This window comes from Aspergillus saccharolyticus (genome assembly GCF_003184585.1).
Source record: "Aspergillus saccharolyticus JOP 1030-1 unplaced genomic scaffold BP01scaffold_20, whole genome shotgun sequence".
NCBI classification, from domain to species: Eukaryota; Fungi; Ascomycota; class Eurotiomycetes; order Eurotiales; family Aspergillaceae; genus Aspergillus; species Aspergillus saccharolyticus.
In genome coordinates this window covers 123,862-141,810 of record NW_020290630.1, presented here as the reverse complement: position 1 = coordinate 141,810, position 17,949 = coordinate 123,862, and the positions used below count along the sequence as shown (strand labels likewise).

The window sequence follows — 17,949 nt, the reverse complement described above, 5'->3', positions numbered from 1 at the left end:
GTGATAACAACGGAAGGCCATCCCGGTCGGCAGCTGTAGAAGAAATCATCATTTCTCTGTCACACTGTTGTGGTCTGGATCATCCGATGGGAACTAAATAAAGCCTTGGCCACCGGGCGGGTTTCAGTCACGCCACACCAGTTGATAACCGGCATCATGTTGGATGATCCGGTCGGCCCGTGTTTAATTTTCTGAGGCGATCAACAATTCCGATAAATCATCCATTTTGATCCTAATCTCCTCAACTCTCGTGCCTCATGACGCACAAAGCGAAAACTAGTTTTCCCCTGACAGGGATGATTGGGGAATCGTCGCGTCATCCATCGCTCCATCTGGTAGCTATGATGGGCCCTCCGATGTCACACAGAAGGGGGGCGTGCAGTCAACGCTAACTCCCTTATCGGTGAATATCCCTACCATGTCAACCCATCTGTTTACAATTGAGCCGATCCCCCGAGTCATCTATAAAATCTCGGAGCTCTCGCCGGGCAGTAAGAAGGAGAGCTTCCCTTAGATAACCCAAGATGTGACTCTTGTCACTTGACATTAACCCTCCACCCTCCACCCCAAACATGGCCGCAAATCTACCAATTGAGCTTATCTACTGCATCCTCGATTACCTCGACGTGGAGGACTACCTTGCCGTTTGGGCAACATGTCGCAAATGGAGAGCCGCAGCCTCCTCCTCGTCCCTCATCCGCAACACCCTGCAGCAAGTTCCTATTCTGCTTCCCTCTAGGACGGAGCTCCTCACGAGGAAGGAATGGAATATCTATTTCGAACAAGTCGTCCGTCAGAACTTGCTAAGCTACCGCAAACCCATTCGGGCAACGGTGTCACGATACGAGCTCCCCCATGGATGCTCCCATTGCACGATTTACGACACTTCTCGTGATGGGACGAAGCTCGTGGTCATGAAGGGCGCACAAGCGTTGTTGTATGGCCGTCAAGACATCGACAGTTCCTGGGAGCTCATTCGCTCCTTACCGCTGTATGGCCTCTGGACATCTGTATGCCCTGCCATCCTCGGTGGTATGACGGGGGATATGTCACAGCATGCACACCATCGCATAGCGCTGTCTCCAGACGGGCAGTTTCTCGCTGTTGGGATGGTGTCAACTGTTCAGATCTACAGTCTTCTCGGGGACCTGGCGGGTCTCACAGCGCCAGCCCAGTACACATTGAACGAGGACAATCAATACCTCCACCCCCCACCGGCCAACTACGAGGAAACAAACGGCCTGATTGAGTCCCTTGAATTCGCTGATGACGAAGACGGCACTCTGCTCCGGGTCGTCATCGGTCAGGACACCACAACCTACGGACCGACTCGCGTGCGATACCTGGGCAACCCGGCCCACAAACCCACAGGCGCCGCCTGCTCTTTTGCATACTGGCGTGATAACATCAACCAAATCTACCTCGACTCCGCATCTATGGCCGCCACGCTGAGCGTCGACAACGGAGACAAGATATTCCTCCAAGGCCTTCGCCTCCTGCCTCGAAGCTACAGGCCATCAACCACGAACAACGACGACCCAACACAACCAGCGCGCCGCCACTTCACCGCATGCCTCCAAACCGGCACCACAAGCACAAGCGGCTACTGCATCGGCCAGCTGGTTATCCACACGCCTAGCACAACCACATCCACACCTCCTCCAACATCCATCACCCGCCTCCTCCCTAGCCGCCATAACCACATCCCCGATCTCAATGTTGAATGGCCCCAGATCACCCCTTTCACCAGCCCCACAAACGACCCCTCCCCTCTAGCCTCAATCGATACCCCGAAGCCAGCTACTCAAACCCAGATCGAAACCCCACCCACCTCCCCCCCCAGACCCACCTTCCAATCAATCGACACCCACCATAAACTCACAACCCTCCACGCCGCCACGACCGCACGATGGAACACAGCCAATCTACCAATCGCCCCCGCCGCGTCTAGCACGTCAGCCCCGCTCATCGCGATCTCCCCGGACGCGACCCTCATGTGCATCTACGAGCCAGGCACGGGCCACTACTCCCCGATCGCACAGGGTGGCGCAGTGTACGTCTACAGTCTGATGCACGATGACGATGATGATGACGAAGACAACCTTCTTGTCCCTATGGACATGGACACCGAGAACAATCACCCATTATCATCCGCAGCAGCAGCAGCGCCTGACCGAACCACAACCAACCACAAACCACCGCACTTCCCCACCCTCGCCCACGCAAACATTCCAACATGGTCCCTTCTCCTAGACATCACAGACGAGGATCTCCAGGACCTCCGCATCGCATGTCTGCCTTTTTCCCAGGAGAAGATCAACGAGCGGGGAAAGCAGCACAAATGCTTCGTGATATCAGCCACTGCGACCGCAAATCCGAAGCAGGTTCTTGAGTGGTCGATGTCGACATAAGGTTTCCTTTTTGACTTTTCGCATCACGAGATGGAAGAAGCAGAAGAAAAAGAAGAAGATTGGGATTGCGTTCGTGGGGGGAGTATGAGCACATGTGACCTCCCACGGATGAAAGCAGATCGATCAGAGCACCTTAAGCTACTAGAATAAGCATAAGCACGGGTATAGAAGAGAAGAAAAGGGCATAGCGTCGGGGACTTTTATGAATAGATAGGATTCTGTTAATGTTCCGGTTTGATTTGCTACACAAGGTGTTACTTATCTGTTATACCACCATAGTTTAATGTCTACAAAATACATTAATGGAGTCATCCTCCCCTCAATGCCATGCTGGAGATACTTATGCTCATAGTCGGAATAGCCTTCATTGCCCGATCATATATCTAATATAATCTCCCAAACCTAACAAAGTCTAAACAGAGAGTGATGGAAGCGCGTGAGGGTCAGAACACAGGAAGAGAAAAAGAAGAAACGACTTGGCACTAATGCACACATGCACACTCATGCATATCACCAAACAAGATCGTACATTCTTCAGCGCCACGAACATCATACTGTGTACAGAGTGCATACCAGTACCAACCCCATCATCTCCACACCAAGAAGTGAAAACGTGCGATGACGACATACAGTATATAAACCCCCCCACCCTACCAAATCTGCAAGGGTGGGGGGGGGGGCACGGGAATCACCCATGAAGGAAACCTGCAGAAACCTTAACCCAACACCCAAACCATGGTCTATGTAGTTGTATACCACTCCCGCGACATCATAAACTCAAAGTAAGGGATCGGATTCTTTTAGATAAAATCTGTGAATCAAGAACAAAACAGCAAGTCAAAAGGACAGATTCTTGTGTACAAAACAGATTTGCAGTAGAAGCAATCAAGATGGCGGTGGTATCCAGTTCAGTGTAAGGAACGCAGACGAATAATTATGAGGACAAAGTAAGAACTCAAGGTGGATATGGTATAATAAACGAAGGATAAGAAAGAGGAAGGTCATGAAAGGTTAACTTCTGCGGTCTGGAAAGCAAACCCCAGACAGTGAACAGAAGAGAGGAAAGGACGGCAGCAGGACTGCAAGGAGCACAAAAAAATGAATCACATGATATGGATGGCCAAAATGAGTCGACAAAGCAAAGAGTGTGGATGCATCATGATATAACGAGTCAATCAGGTAGTAAACGCAAGGCCCGCTGGTTTAGGCAAACAGAAGATTTTCGGGAATTATCTATTAACATGAGATTATGGAGGAATGCGCAAAGTTTATGGACAGTCTAAGAGGAGGTAGAAGATGCGATCTCAGGTCCGAAGGGCCCATCGATCGTCTCCCGCGGTGAGGCTGATACTAAGCCGTCGGCCGTGCTTTCTGCATCTTCATGAAAAGAGCTGTGTGCGTAATCGGTTGGTTCGGCGTCGTGATCATAGCTCGACCGTCGAAGAAGGGGCGGGGTACTAGGGAGCTCACGCATCCGGCTGGCGCGCGTAGATGATTGCTTGGGCGTCGTATCATACTTCCTCAATGGTCGAGTCTCCGATGGGCGTCTACCGCTCGCTGCCGCTAGCGTACTCGAGTTGGACGTCTGGCGGAGATGGCTGGCAGGTGGTGTCAAGAGCCCGGAAAGAAACGAGCCGGCACCTCCCGGCTTGGATGGAGTCTGCTCAGAGCTGACGCTTTCCCTCCCCTTGCGCCAGTTGCCCCAGGCGGCCGCGGCCGCAAGTGGAAGCGAGCGCGGTGAAGCTGTCAGTTCCGCAAGCGAAGGGAGGCTCGGGAAAGCCTGTCCAGAATACATTCTTTCTCTTTCCTGTTGTTGCATTTGCAGATTAGCCTTCAAGCGAATCGCAGCGTCACGGACGGCATTCTGATTGAAGGCAGGCTGTGACACGGTGTTGATGATATCCTGGAGATCGTCGATCCGAACGCCAAGCAGCTCACGCAGCCAGGTGATCTCAGTATCCCTCTCCTTGATCTTGTTGGGCGCATCCTTGTCGACAGCAGAGATCTCTTGCTCCAGCTCTTCGATGCGGGTCTCACGCTGCTGCAACTGGTCCTGAAGAACCAAAATCGATTCTCTCAATGCCTGGGGAGAAATCTTCTCAGGGACCATAGATCCATTGGGGTATGACATCGAAGGGGTGCTGGTTTGCGCTGCTGGAGCGGGGCTGGGTCCTGCCTTGGCACTCTGAGCTGCTTCGGCAGCAGCACGAGCAGCTTCTTGGGCGATCTGGAGTCTCTCTTCCAGATGCTGCACACGTTCTTGAAGATGGTTGGCCTTGTCTTCAGACAACGCCAATCGCTCGAGGAGATGACCCTCGCCGCGCTGTCTATCTTCCGAGGCATTGTGCAGGGCACGGGCATGGCGTTCCCGCAGGTCATTCAGAACGCGTTCGTGGCTTCGGCGCTGCTCTTCAACAGCCAGCTCTTGCGCTTGAGCGGCCGCTGCCAGGGCATTGGCCTTACTATCAGCTGCCTCCTCTAACAAGAGCTCGTAACGTTCTCGAGCGGTGTCGTTGTCGAGTCGTACATTGTCCATTTGACTTTGTAGACGAAGAATTTGTGCTTCCAACTCAGCCCGAACGATGTTCACCTGGCTGTTAGCGGCATCCAGATCCGATTCCAGTGAGTTTCTGGTGCGTTGGATCTCCATGCGACTGCTCTCGCGCGCCTCATTGAACTCACGCTCGAACCGAGCGGCTTTGAGCTCCAAGTCGTGGTTCTGAATACGCAAGTTGGCCACTAGCTCTTCGAGCCTTGCATTTTCCTGCTGAGATTGACCAAAAATGAACTTCAGCTTCGCCGCTTCGCGCTCCTTTTGCTCAAGGCCCTCGATGTCGTACTCTAGCTTCTCGCGCAGCTTCGATTCCCGCCCATAGGCAGCACGCAACTCATTGTACTTGGAGTTGAGTTCTTCCTCACGTCGGCGCCACGAGGTTTGATCACGCGTCACATCCCGAATTACAGTCGCCATCTCCTCCTGGAGACGATCCAGCTTATTACCGAGGTTCTGCCGGACGGTCATACCGTCTTCAAGGCGTGTTTTCAACTGCTCAACGATGCCATGTAGACTCTTGTTCTCGGTCTTGGCCTCCTCAAGAGCAGCCTTGGATTGTTCGCTGTCACGTTTGTAGTTATCGGCCGTGACCCTGTACTCATCGAGAGTGCCCTGAAGCGAGATGTTCTTGGACGAAAGCTCAGCAAGAGTGAGTTTCATCGTTTTGTGCTCCTGCTCCAGCGTGTCGGCTCTGTGCTGAACAGTTTCATAGTAAGGGATCTTTTCTGCTTTGAAGTGCAGCAACCGGGCCTCGGCAGATTCTGCTGCCTCGCTGTGACGGACAGCATCCTCTTCGACAACCTTCAGGAGTCGCTGCAGTTCTGCAACAGAGTCTTGGGCCTCCCTTCGGAGTTTGTACTCCTGGTCCGCACGCTCATCAGATAGTCGAAGCATGTTCTTCAAACCTTCGATTTGAAGCATCAGACTTTCGGTGGGGACCTCATCCGTCTCAGAAGAGCGCGCATCACGCTGCGTTGACATCAGCTCTTGCATCATCTCTCTGAGCTCGGCCGCTGGGTCCTGCGACAACTTCTGAATGGTCAGGGCTTGTAACGCAGAAACGCTTTCGCGCAGCTGGGCGAATTCGGAGACTGCGAGTTCATTTTTGACCTGTTGGGGTGCGTGAGACGCTAGTGCTTCCAGGACGACACTCTTCAGCTTGTCAAGCTTTTCTCTTTGACGTAGATGAGATCTGGTACTGAAAGATGCATTTTCTTCGTACTCATCTTCTTCATCGTCAGCATCACTGTTGTCACCGTCGGCAGATGCGCTCCAGAGTCTGGTATGGGAGCCGGAGGTGAGAGCCATGATAGACTCCTGGATCACCCCGAGCGCTCGCTCTAGCGGCGTCAGCCGTTCGTCGATAGTCGAACCCACAAGATCATTGATTCGACGATCGAAGAATCGACTTCGGTTCACCAGTTTCTCATCCTCGCCCGAGGAGATGACATCATCCCAATCACTGATGTGCTCGGTTCGGCTCACGAGTAGACGGACTGGTGAAGGGAAGCCAGAAACTGCACCCTTTGAAGGAGAGGCAGAGAATTGGGATTGAGCCTCGAAGTCAAGCTTGGGCACGTCCAATGCATTAGGGGCTGGACCACGTCCCGGGCTTGGGCTTGGGGCCTCGCTTCTGATATCAGCTGGAACGTGGCGTTTCTCCTTGGTCACATGCATGACAGATTCAGGAACATGGCTCTTAGGCTGAGGAGTGCTTATCCGCTCAATGCCAACGTCCGAATCATCGTTCAGCTGCTCCATGATAGCATTAAGCTCTTCCTCATCCGGAGAGTCTTCATCATCATCCTCCACATGAGCTGGCTCAGGGATTCGCTCCCGTTTTGGTGTGGCGTGTAGGCTAGCGGCCTTGGTGGGTTGCTTCGCAAATGTAGCTTCCAACTCAGCAGAAGGTAGGATCTTGTCGGTAGAGTCGGGGATAACTTGTTCTTGGTGTTCGGCAGCGTCGCGCTCAATGGTTTCTTGGACCTGACTGAACGGCTCTGGCGCAGTGTGCTTGATTTCCAATTCAGACTCCGGCACAGCAACACTACTCTCGATCCTTGACTCATGTGGAATCCAGGTCGAAGCCTCGCTGATGGGAGTATCTTTCCTTGCGGTAAACTTCTCGTCTTGCGCGGAAAGAGTTTTTGGAACAGCGGAATGTGCGCCTCCATCGCCAGGTAAAATGTTCTCCTTACCAGCAGCAGATTGGTGGGATGGCTGACGCAAATGAGAAGACTGAAGGTTGCTCGCTTCTGCTAATGCAGCAGGTACATTGAGCTGAGCCTCGGTCTCTGAAAGTTCCTCGCCACGGCGAGCACGCTTGTGACGGTCTGGACGGCCTGGTCTGCCACTGTTATGTTCGTCCTCATCCTTGCTTCGTCTATCCTCGTCGACTTCATCCGGTCGTACAATAGGAATGGCCTTGGATTTCTTGGAAGCTTTCGACGACGCCTGAGAAAGGTCGACGTCGCTGAAAATCTTGGTCTGAGTGTTTGGAGTTTCTTGCGGCGTGGCAGCAGAGTAAGTGCTACCACCAGGATTGAATGCAGGAGCTGCAACATTGAATGAAGCCGTAGAGAATTTGAATTCGCCTGACCCAGTGGTTCGTTTCGTGTTGTTGTTGGGGACCCCAGGGGTGAAGGCAGGAGGAGCGTTCAAACCGAAGCCATTGTTGCCAGGCTTGAATTCAGGTTGTCCACCAAATGTAAACACGGGGTTTCCGCCCGCTTGGAATTGGAAAGAGTTGTCTTGGAATGTGAACGCCTGGGACGTCGGCGCTGCAGTGGGTTTGAATTCTTTAGCATCAACATTGAGAGAAGATGCGGAAAGCTTCGAACGGTGCCCGCCGACGTAAGAGCCAGCACTAGGTCTTGACTGATGCCAAGGCACATTGTTGACATGCGCTGCGCGCCGGGGCGTGCCCGACAGGCTTGGATTGGTATCAATGTCTGAACCCTCATGAGCGATTTCTCCAGAATAGTTTCCGTCGTAGAACTGATGCATGTGCTGCGGTAGCTGCTGGACTCCCAGGTTGTCTCCAAAAGCCCACCGAGACTTCAGGAGTTCAGTACCATCAAAGTGACCCAGATGTTGATCGCGGTCATTAGCTTCGAGCTGCTGTCTATCAAATGACTCTTCCAAGCGATAGGCAGGCGCAAAGTTGTCCAGTCCCTTCTGAAGAGTCTCACTCAGATTGTGGCCATGACTGTGACCGCGCGGCGTCGGTTGAGCAATTTCAACATTAGAAGCATGGAAGTTATCAAGATTCTCCGTGGGGGTGTGAAGAGGACGTAATAGCTGCCCTTCGGCAGCATTAGCAAGGATGTCGTGTTCGCCGTACGATTCCTTTGGAATGCCCATATGCTCGCCATAACCAGGGTCAACGAAGTTGGGATCGCCAAAGCCGGGGTGAAAAGCGCCATGCTCATTCAGAGGAGAGACAGGAGACAGGATTGAGGTGAGGTTAGGTAATGTGCCAGCCAGGGTAGACGCGGCACCAGGTTGTCGAGGGTTGAAGAAACTTTGAGGCGTGAGAGAATTTTGTGCTGGCGGAGTAGGTTGAAAAGGCATCGAGTACGGTGGTATCAGATTCTGATCGACTCCCAAGAACGGCGTCTGGATACTGAACTGAGAGGCCGGAGAAGCCAGCGAAGCCAGGCCAGTTGCAGGGTTTCCTGGCTGGCTCAGTTGCGGTGAGAAGTGATGAGACATGGACAACGGATTGCTGGCGGCTGATGCCGTTGGGATCGGGGGTGATGAGACGAGACCTGGGAAGGAGGCCATCTGGCTCAAAGCAGGCGAAATAGACGGCTTGGGCTCATCATCTCCTAGAGATACACCGAGAGCCCGCAATTTTTCTTCTTGGAGGAAAGCGACATATGCATCCCATTCGGCTTTGTCAGGAAATCCAACGCCGAACTTGCCAGAGACAAAGTCCTCATGCATTTCTCGCGGATCCGGAAATATTGGGCGACTCAGACCACCCAGTCCCAAATCCGTTAAGTCATCTGACGCGCAAACACTGAACCCGCGGGTGTCGTACCCTTGTTCTTCAAGACTCCGCAATCGCTCTTCGACATCATCGACAGTCAGGAGCCGATATCCAGACTCCTCTGTGCCTCTCCTGTCATCGAACGGCAGCGCGATATTGCATACTTTGCCACGCCAAATCAGCTTCTTCCGTTGTCGTTGTACCAGCGGTTGAACAATGGTCTGCTCTGATCCGAGGCTTTTCACGGCTGGAGAATCGACGGGCTCTTGCGGATGTTCTGCACTGGTCGGTGTATCTGTGACTTCGTCTGCGGGGGGTGGGGGCAGCGGTTTCTCGATCGATAAGGATGGCGGTGCCTGCGGTTGCGACGGCCCGGCGGGGACGTGTGCGTCTGTGGAATCCATGGTTATCAACGGGGGGTCCTTATCGTAGGCGAAACCCCAAAAGTCCTCCTGCCGTAACGTATCCGTTCTTTTGTGCAGAGAGTCTTTACTCCTCTTACTGCCTTCTCCGCGACCAGTGGCTGTTTTCCGGCTTCCAAAGTCGGCGAGCGTTGGGGTTCTCAGGAGGTCTTCGTCGAGAGCGTCCTGTTCCAGACCCAGCCAGTCGTCAGAAGTGTCTTCTGCGAAGTTCTGCGCTGTAAAGAACGAGGGAGCTTCGCTTCCTGAATCGTCACTCAGCCAGTTACCACGCTCTGTTCTGGGTTGACCTGAGAGGTACTGGTTGATCCAGTCCTGCGTGAAGTCCTTGATCGATTTCCCTCCTTTCCTACCGAACGGGGACCGACTCAGCAGACGGCTATATGGGCGTCGGGTTGAGTTGTCTCGGGCAGAAGGTCTCAAAAGGTCGGATTGATTCGTTTCAAGACCGTGTTGGACACCACTGCGCATCGAGGCCGGAGAGCTATTTCCGGAACCACGATCTACAGCAACGGCGGACTGACTCAATGACCACGAAATTGTCCGAGGGCTAGGTGCAGCATACGGTGAGCCCCAGGCGGTTGTGTAGTAGACGCTGCTCTCTGCCCTTCTATTCTCCGGTGATGAGGTCGAGGATTCCCAAGCGCCTCGATATTTGGGTAGGATGGGCAGTGAGTTCGGGGGGTTCGGCGTAACGCTGCGGGAGATCGACCGGCCAGGGGATCCAGCAACCGAAAGGCTTGACGTTTGGGGCGAGGTAGGAAACGAGGTCAATGGGACAGTCAAGTGCGAATCAACCCGGAGACTGAACGGTTGGGTGAAAGATGGCGGCGGCGGCGGCGGAGAAAGCGCCGAATTGGCGGAAGATGCGGAGGGACCTAGATCTGTAGACACCACAGCATTGATCGTTTAGCCTCTGCCCCATATTTAGTGTGGCTACAGAAGCATGGGCATGAAATGACGAATGCGCGACACCGCCATAAAAGGGGGGGGGGAGAGGGGAAATCAATTTTTATTTTATTTTGGTTGTTTAGGGGGGAAGAAAAGAGGGGACGTAGTGGACGCTGGCAGATATGCAGCCAAGCTACACCATTCACACCGGCAGACAGACAGACAGACAGAGAGACACACAGACCTTCCGTTTCGTCTCCTGCAGCAAGCACTTGCTTGCTGCTCCCCTTATTGTCCAGAATGATGGAGCATGGAATACAAGCTCGGAGACTGACACTACCTCACAGAAAACCTGTGATCAACACAGGAGGGAGGATAATTGGTTTTGCAAAATCGTACCTATAGGAAGTATGTTGGTTGTGATGGTGGTGGAGGGGGTTTGTTATTGTTGGGGTTGTTATTGTTGAGGATGTTGATGTGGTTGTTGTTTGGCGCGAAGTGACTGGGAATTATTCTTCAGGGGCGGTGGACTCCGACAATGGATGAACAACCCAATTCAGACATCCGGGGGAAGGGAGCAGGAGATGAGGGGGGCAAGTAGTGATGATGGTGGTGGAGGAGGCCTGGAAAGTGAGAGGCAGCAGACAATGGATTACCGAGAGACCCTCAAGAATGCAAGTGACTGGAACATGGCGCATAGGTTGGTTGGGGGGAAGAACGAAAAGGAAAAAGAAGATGAGGCGGGAAAAAAACACACGATTGGCGTGAAGCCCGGGGAGGGAGGGAAGTTCAGATGGTGCAAAAGTGACTTGAGTTGGTAAGTTAACGCCGGTAAAGTATGGTAAAAAGCTCTACTTCGACTCTTAGTGGTGGCCTTCGGTCTGGTTCAGGTTTAGTCTCTTCTCCTTAGCAATGAATAGTCGGCCAACTCATCCACTTTCACCTTCACCTCTACCTCATGTCATGACTCTGGGTGTTTGACCGCCATTGACGTGTTCATTCCCTCAGTATTTAGTTAAGAATGACTAGTTACCAAATGCAGGGATTTGCTGCCTGCCTCCAAAGCATGTATGTCCCAGCTGGGTGACATGTCTTGGCGAGCGCGCCGTCAATCAGTCAGTCAGTCTTATCTCAAGATGGGAGATCGATGTGCTGGCTCCATCTGCTACACAATACGAACGGAGTAGATTCCCTCCCCCATATACATAAAGTAAACAAGTGCGTGTTGGTTGGATTCAGGGGTAAAGCTGCGCTACCAGCGTAACGAACCACGGTTCCCTCGGCTGCCCGTGACTCCCGTGGCTTGCATCTGCTTACAACTTATCATTCATTGAACAATGAACATTCCAGCTCGGCAGGCTTGGAGACGAGACTAATTTAGTCCCCGCTTGGCATCATACACGACTTCGACTTTTCACTTTCTTCTACAGTAACCACGGCAAAGCTTGTAGATCTCAGGTTTTGCGTTGGAAATAAGATTTGTTCCTGCATTCGAACTTAAAATACGTCTACCACGGAAAGCTTAAGAGTCGGGTGAGGTTTCTCAAGAGACAAAGCCCATCAAGGCCCTAGCATCCTTCGGGGCGCGTTTCATAGAAGTATAGAACAGAATAAAGCATATGTTACAGGTGATGGTGGTCAAAGACAACAGGAACAAAGACCCGCGTCAGGCCCCATGTCGCACTGAAATCGCTTCTTTCAACCTTCTAGTTTGGGCAGTTTAGGTTGAACTTGGGCTGACGATCGGCAGTGAAGAGTCCCCAATGTTTCTCATCCATCGACTGGCCGTTGTCTCCAACGCTATTGGGCTTCCACGACTCGTCAAAAGCCTCGAAGTAAAAGACGTCTACTCCCGAGGCTAGCATGTCGCAGACAGACGTTTGGTAATACGTCTCAGCATTCTTGGTGCCGGCTTTGGAGTTTTGGCCATAGTCCGATCCTCCATCTGCAAAGTATTAGCGAGATATGCCTCCTAAAAGTCCTTCGCACTTCAAATAACTTACCGGTCGGCCAGCCAGTCTCGCCGTTACCGAAGCGAATCTTGCTAGCATTTGAGCCAGCGACTTGGAGTATATGGTTCTTCGCATCGTTGACATCACTGAAATAGACGGAGTGGGCATTGTCGATAGAAACATCCTGCCAGTAAGCGAACCCATTGGCCAATCTAGAGGTTGGTCAGTCTTAGCAGCATATTCGGCAAGGCGTTGTTTATCGAGCGTCGCTTACAAGTACGTGACACCGCCTTGAATGATGGGATCAGCAGTTCCATCTGCAAATTTATTCCAACTATCCACAGTGCCCACGGCCACGTTTGGGAACTGAGCCTGCACTTGCTGGATGAGGCTCAGAAGCTGTTGGGCAGTAAGACTGTTGCGGTAGAGAACTTCTGAGCCGACAGTGATTGCGCTGACGACATTTTCATTGCCAGGAACAGACTGCTTCAAGGCATTGAGATCACTGTTGAAAGAATCGGTGGTATCCGGCCTAGTCGCGTATGGAGGTTAGCAATCACCATCATCGAGGCTCCACAGGAAAAAGTGCATACCAGACACCCAAGACGACCTTGAAATTCTTGAGCTTTGCGGCAGGAATAATATTCTGAGCAGTATTGCAGTCGCTCGCAGAGTAGATACGGACGATGTTCGTAACACTCTTCAACGCCTCGAAATCAGCCTCGTAATCACTGGTTGCTTTGCAGCTGCCGTCCGCGTTCTTGTCACCCAGGGCCAACCCCAGAGTACCTCTGGACGTGGCAGCGGGGCTGGTGGCAGCGGGGCTGGCGGCAACAACGGGGATGGTGGCCAACAAGGCAGGCAGCAGGTTGACGATGTGCATTGTGGACTCGGTAGAATATTTGGAGGCCGGGTAATGGAAGAATGCCTTGATATTCTTATGAAAAATGATTCTGAGGGAAAAAGAATGCGAAATGAAAGTGAAGACGGCAAGGTAGAAACAAGAACAGAGCCTTCCCCTCTTCGACGGTTATTCTCTTTTCGTAAAGGATGCAAGGGCAAGAAAGAGAGAGCGCAGGGCGTCTATAAACAGAATGAGCGTCAAGGGACAGAATACACAAATAGCAACAACCTGGGTAGGGGGGCAACGTCTCAAAGGGGGTGCGGATTAGCCAAGTTATTATAAGAACAAGAAGCGCAGTGCAGTACGTCAGAACGAACACCACTCATCGAGTGGGAGTAGCCCAATGTGGGATGAAAGTGTGTAGTGGACGAGCAATAACCATGGACCCCCGCCCTTTCAGGTGGTTCATGCTCTGAGGCAATCCATGTTTCCGACTCCAATGAGAGGCGTAGTGAAGTGATGAGGTCCGCTACTGATGTACCAATCATTGGGACCATTTTTTTTCGTTCTGGGGATTCTGGAATCCACAGTGCTCTCCAGTGCAATGCTGAGGGTGGAAGTGGCATCCGATTGACGGCAGTAAAAGGTTCTGGGGTTTCGAAGTGGAGGATGAGCAGGGTCCGCTTCCTGCTTCGGAGACCCCGCGAGCCTTACTCAAAGCCGCCAAGCGCCCGTTAAACCCTGGGCGCCCTTGCGTCCTTTTCTTAAGTTGGGGTCTCCGGCTGTGGCCTCCGCCGATCCGCCACCACAACGTCAGGGTCTAGACTTGGGAACTGATCCCTTAAAGAGATATAGACGACCGACTCCATGAACCATAGCCACACTTCACAGGGATACAATCTGGTTAGCCTTTCGAATATTCTGTTTGTCTCGTCCTTCCTCAACTACTGCTCAATTTTAACAGAAATTTGAATTGTCCACAAAATGAAGCTTGATAGTTTCCACCAGGAGTATCTTTGACTCAGGTATAACAGGGCAGTTTCAAGACGCCTTAATCCTTCAATGACGCCGGTTTCCTCCGTCGCATGTCAATGAAAGTGGTTCCTCTGGCAAGTCCCTTTGTTTTACCGAAGGGCCGAGAACGTGGAAACCCAAGATGATCGTGGTGGTCCGGCATTGGTTCAACCACAATACAGAGGGACATTCCACACAAGGTGATGTCACCACGGCCACTTCGAACGCATACTCATATCGACAGAAACCTTGGACGGATACTATCGGGATACAGTCACACTCAAAAAAGCGGAAACGGCCCACTCAAGAAATCCCGCAACAATCTGTGTATCGGCTCCCACTTTACACAGTAGACTGATCCTGCAGGCCATGAATCCAGTCATGCTAGGCAGGTGGGTACCTGAGCACTGACCTTGCCAAACATCACAGTAGAGCGAAATGGTTTCGAACTTGTTCGCCGAGCTGACGGCCGCACAGCGGTTGCTCCTTTCTGAGTAGTAATTGAGCAACATGACGCTGTTCGATGCTCGAATTCTCGTTCGCTAGGCGGATGTTACTGACCGCTGACTCTGGCTATGATGGATTGAGTAATTGAGGGGAAAATCGGAGCGATCGATGCGAAAAGAGGACTGTGTGGGCGAACAGCTAACCCTGGATACGAATGTCATTCAGAGGCTCACAACTCCCAAGAGGGTCCTTCATGTATTATAGTCACGACGAGCGACAGGATCATCAGGAGCTCAGCCACGCCATAATAAGTTCAGCTACGATCCTCTGCCAGACTCCTGTTCTCAGCCAGGCTCATCTTCACCACGAGGTCCTTGTTCTTCGGGAGGTCCCTGTTCGCCCGGAGGTCCCTGTTCGCCCGGAGGTCCCTGTTCGCCCGGAGGTTCTTGTACGCCCCGGGGAGCTAGAATTCTTAGATGAGCTCAGTGTATCTCGGGCGTTCTTTAGTGGGCTGGCAACGTACACTCTCCATGATGGTAGGCTTGACAAGTCGTATTCTATCGCCTCTCCTTCTCTACTCAGAGAAGTGAGTCAGCTGCTCAAAGGTTCACCTATGAATGGTAGGATGGGAGCACGATCAAATCGTGCATCTCACCTTCTTCCCGTCACGAGTGATTTCGCAGTTGAGCTGCGTAGCAAGAGGGATTAGAGCGGCAAGCGTAGAAGCTGGTCACCATCCTTGTAGGTGGGCATAGCGGCATATGGTTTGAGCTGTGTGATAAGCTTGCACTATCAGCTCGTACATTGCGAACGTGGTCAACGCACGAAAGAAGTGCAGGGACATCAGGTAGGCTTTTGTAATGGCAAGAACTGCTCAAATCTTCACCGCATTTTTATCAGGTAGTAGTCTACTAGTAGGTTAAAAGCCACATTCCCAAGTCATTACCATTGCTATGCGGTTTGCCGTCTTGTCTATAGATCTCGTTTAGAAGGCGCGTTCATTCGTCTCCTACCGAAATATGCATAGCATTCTATTTGATCGTACACGCATTTCTCGGTGACTGGCGAAGTGTCAGAGAGACCGAAAACTACAGTCTGTATCAGCTCAAGTCAGTATAATTTGAACTTCCGTGGCACTTGGAAAAGGTAGATAAAATTGTCGATGGCATGAGAAGCAAGTTATACTATCGAACCTTCGGCCCGGGTGGATTTGGGAGGTGGTCCGAGCGTCTCGAATTCCCAGCAACAGCACAGAGACCACCTTGCGCGTCCCGATGTCCAACAACCACGACAACGAGCCAGGTTCCAACCCACCACGAAACACCACCCCATTCCCTCCAGGGCTTGATACCTACTATACTGGGCTTTCTCACCACAGGTGGAAACAGCAAGACCAATTCGCCCACCATGCGATTCTCCGCGACGACCCTGTTGATCACCGCGCTGGGGTGGATCAGCGCCGTGACCGCACACAACATTCAGCTCAAGGCTCACTCCCGAGAGTGCTTCCACGAGGTGCTGCACAAGGACGATAAGATGACGGTTACGTTTCAGGTCGGCGACCGGGAATTCGGTGGCAGTGGCAACCTGGAGATCGATTTTTGGGTATGGCTTTCTCCTCTTGTGACCCTTGGCCGGGCGGGCGCTCCACCTCCGCGGGAACAAAGCTGTTGTGGACATGTCGTGGTCGATGAGCATCCTGAAGGACCCCGGTGGCTTCATCTGTCTGAAGCAGATGCTGACATTTACCTTTGTCATTCTCTAGGTTGAGGACCCCCTGAACAACCGCCAGTACTACAAGCACGCCATTTCGTCGGAGGACTACTCCTTCAACGCCCACGCGGATGGAAAATATGTTTACTGCTTCAGCAACGAGGGTTGGTCTTCCAACTCCAAGGAGGTGTCTTTCAACGTCCATGGCATTGTGTACGTTCCGGAGCACGAAATGGCGCAGGACCCTCTCGAGACCGAAGGTAGGAGAAATACTTTCAGACACACAAACTTGCCCCGCGCAGGAGCGAGCTATGTGAGCTGACCATTTCATTAGTTCGCAAACTGTCTGAGGCTCTGGCTCAAGTCAAGGATGAGCAGTCGTACATTGTCGTGAGAGAACGGGTACATCGGAACACCGCCGAGAGCACCAATGCCCGGGTGAAGTGGTGGAGTATCTTCCAGCTCGCTGTGCTGATCGGAGAGGGTATCTTCCAGGTGTGGTGGCTGAAGAGATTCTTCGAGGCAAGTTTTTAGATTCCTGCGTTGGTGCATGGTTGGCATTTTCACTAACGACAAAATGCGGTGCATAGGTCAAGCGTGTGGTTTAATGCGATGTAATTACGATCGGAATCTTCGAAGGGTATCTGTCATAGCGATTCCCAGCAGAAGCGCCGAGCTTCTGTCATGTTATTTCCATATTACCTTTCCATCAAAATAGATCATCTGGATGACTCTGGAACTTTTGAGCTTTGTTAGAAATGAGGGTACATTTCTACTTGACCGCAACTCAAGCCTCGATCCTCCTTCCATCGACGATAAACACAAGACAAAAGCCAATATGCAGCAATCACAAAATGTCCCATCGCTGAATACTAACAATCCCGAATGGGAGTCACAGAAAACCCCATATCTTAAATTCAGCCACTTATTACCCTGTCCGTACTTGTGGTTAACAAATCCAACCAGGGGTACTCAAACCCCGCACGCAACACCTCCCACCCAAAATAAACACACCACCACCCTTCCATTCCCGGTGACACCTCCCACGATCCCATGATATCAAAATTTCCGCACCACACTCTCACCCGACCCTCCTTGACCAGAAACCAAGATACCCAAATCTGAGACACATCTTTTAGTAGTATTCTCCCCATTGGCCATGGACCTCAACTCATCCCATTCCCTCAACACGGACGATCACCTCTTCTATCTATGCTGGCGGCGGCAGTCATGTGACTATTGCTTGCAGGGCGATCTCCCCTGTGGTTGGTGCGCAGTGGTAAGTTTTTTTTTTTGCTGTGTTTGTGCCACCTACTGGTGGCTATCATGGATATCCTGGAGTACCTGCCTCCAGGACTTTGCGCTTGCCTCTCTTCCCTTCATTCATCGCTTCCAGCGACTTTTGGGCTGCTCAAGACACATTTCGGCATACATCAACTAACAACAGAGGGGGGAAACCCCCTTGTCTCGCACAATGTAGTCTTCAACATGCGTCCCAAATCCCTCCCGCTTCCCGATTCTTGCGCCCTTCCACTCGGCCGCGATCTGTCCCTTGGGGTCCAAGGAGCGGTGGGAGCTACGTGCGCTGCCGTTGGGGTGTCATGTTAGCACTATTACTTTCGTCACGGCTGTTGGGGCGGTCGTGGGGACGCTGGCAGCGATCGGGCTGGTGGGCGTTCTGATGTGGTTGATGAGGTTGGTTTCTGGGTG

At 52.2% G+C, this 17,949-nt stretch overlaps 4 protein-coding genes across 4 annotated transcripts; 2 read left to right on the top strand and 2 right to left on the bottom strand.

Moving 5' to 3' along the window:
* Nucleotides 1-554: 554 nt before the first annotated feature.
* On the top strand, nucleotides 555-2,069 carry BP01DRAFT_278331 (F-box protein; the record flags this gene model as incomplete). Its single annotated transcript, XM_025571423.1, has 2 exons — nucleotides 555-1,718; nucleotides 1,815-2,069. Coding segments are annotated over 2 exons (1,419 nt in total), but the record flags the coding sequence as incomplete, so codon positions are not given.
* A 695-nt stretch (nucleotides 2,070-2,764) lies between these two features.
* BP01DRAFT_81863 (uncharacterized protein) lies at nucleotides 2,765-3,079 on the bottom strand. Its single transcript, XM_025580139.1, has one exon. It carries the CDS (start codon nucleotides 3,037-3,039, stop codon nucleotides 2,824-2,826), a length of 216 nt encoding a protein of 71 aa, XP_025430366.1. The 5' UTR covers nucleotides 3,040-3,079; the 3' UTR covers nucleotides 2,765-2,823.
* Nucleotides 3,080-3,690: 611 nt separating this feature from the next.
* BP01DRAFT_383573 (putative myosin class II heavy chain (MHC)) lies at nucleotides 3,691-13,104 on the bottom strand (the record flags this gene model as incomplete). The annotated part of the gene is made up of 5 exons (XM_025577432.1): nucleotides 3,691-10,262; nucleotides 12,011-12,214; nucleotides 12,273-12,433; nucleotides 12,496-12,753; nucleotides 12,815-13,104. 5 exons carry the CDS (start codon nucleotides 13,102-13,104, stop codon nucleotides 3,691-3,693), a joined length of 7,485 nt encoding a protein of 2,494 aa, XP_025430365.1.
* A 2,668-nt stretch (nucleotides 13,105-15,772) lies between these two features.
* On the top strand, nucleotides 15,773-17,038 carry BP01DRAFT_357692 (emp24/gp25L/p24 family protein). Its single transcript, XM_025575256.1, has 4 exons — nucleotides 15,773-16,131; nucleotides 16,292-16,499; nucleotides 16,574-16,761; nucleotides 16,830-17,038. The coding sequence occupies exons 1-4, from the start codon at nucleotides 15,934-15,936 to the stop codon at nucleotides 16,845-16,847; spliced, it is 612 nt and encodes a 203-aa protein (XP_025430364.1). The 5' UTR covers nucleotides 15,773-15,933; the 3' UTR covers nucleotides 16,848-17,038.
* Nucleotides 17,039-17,949: the final 911 nt, after the last annotated feature.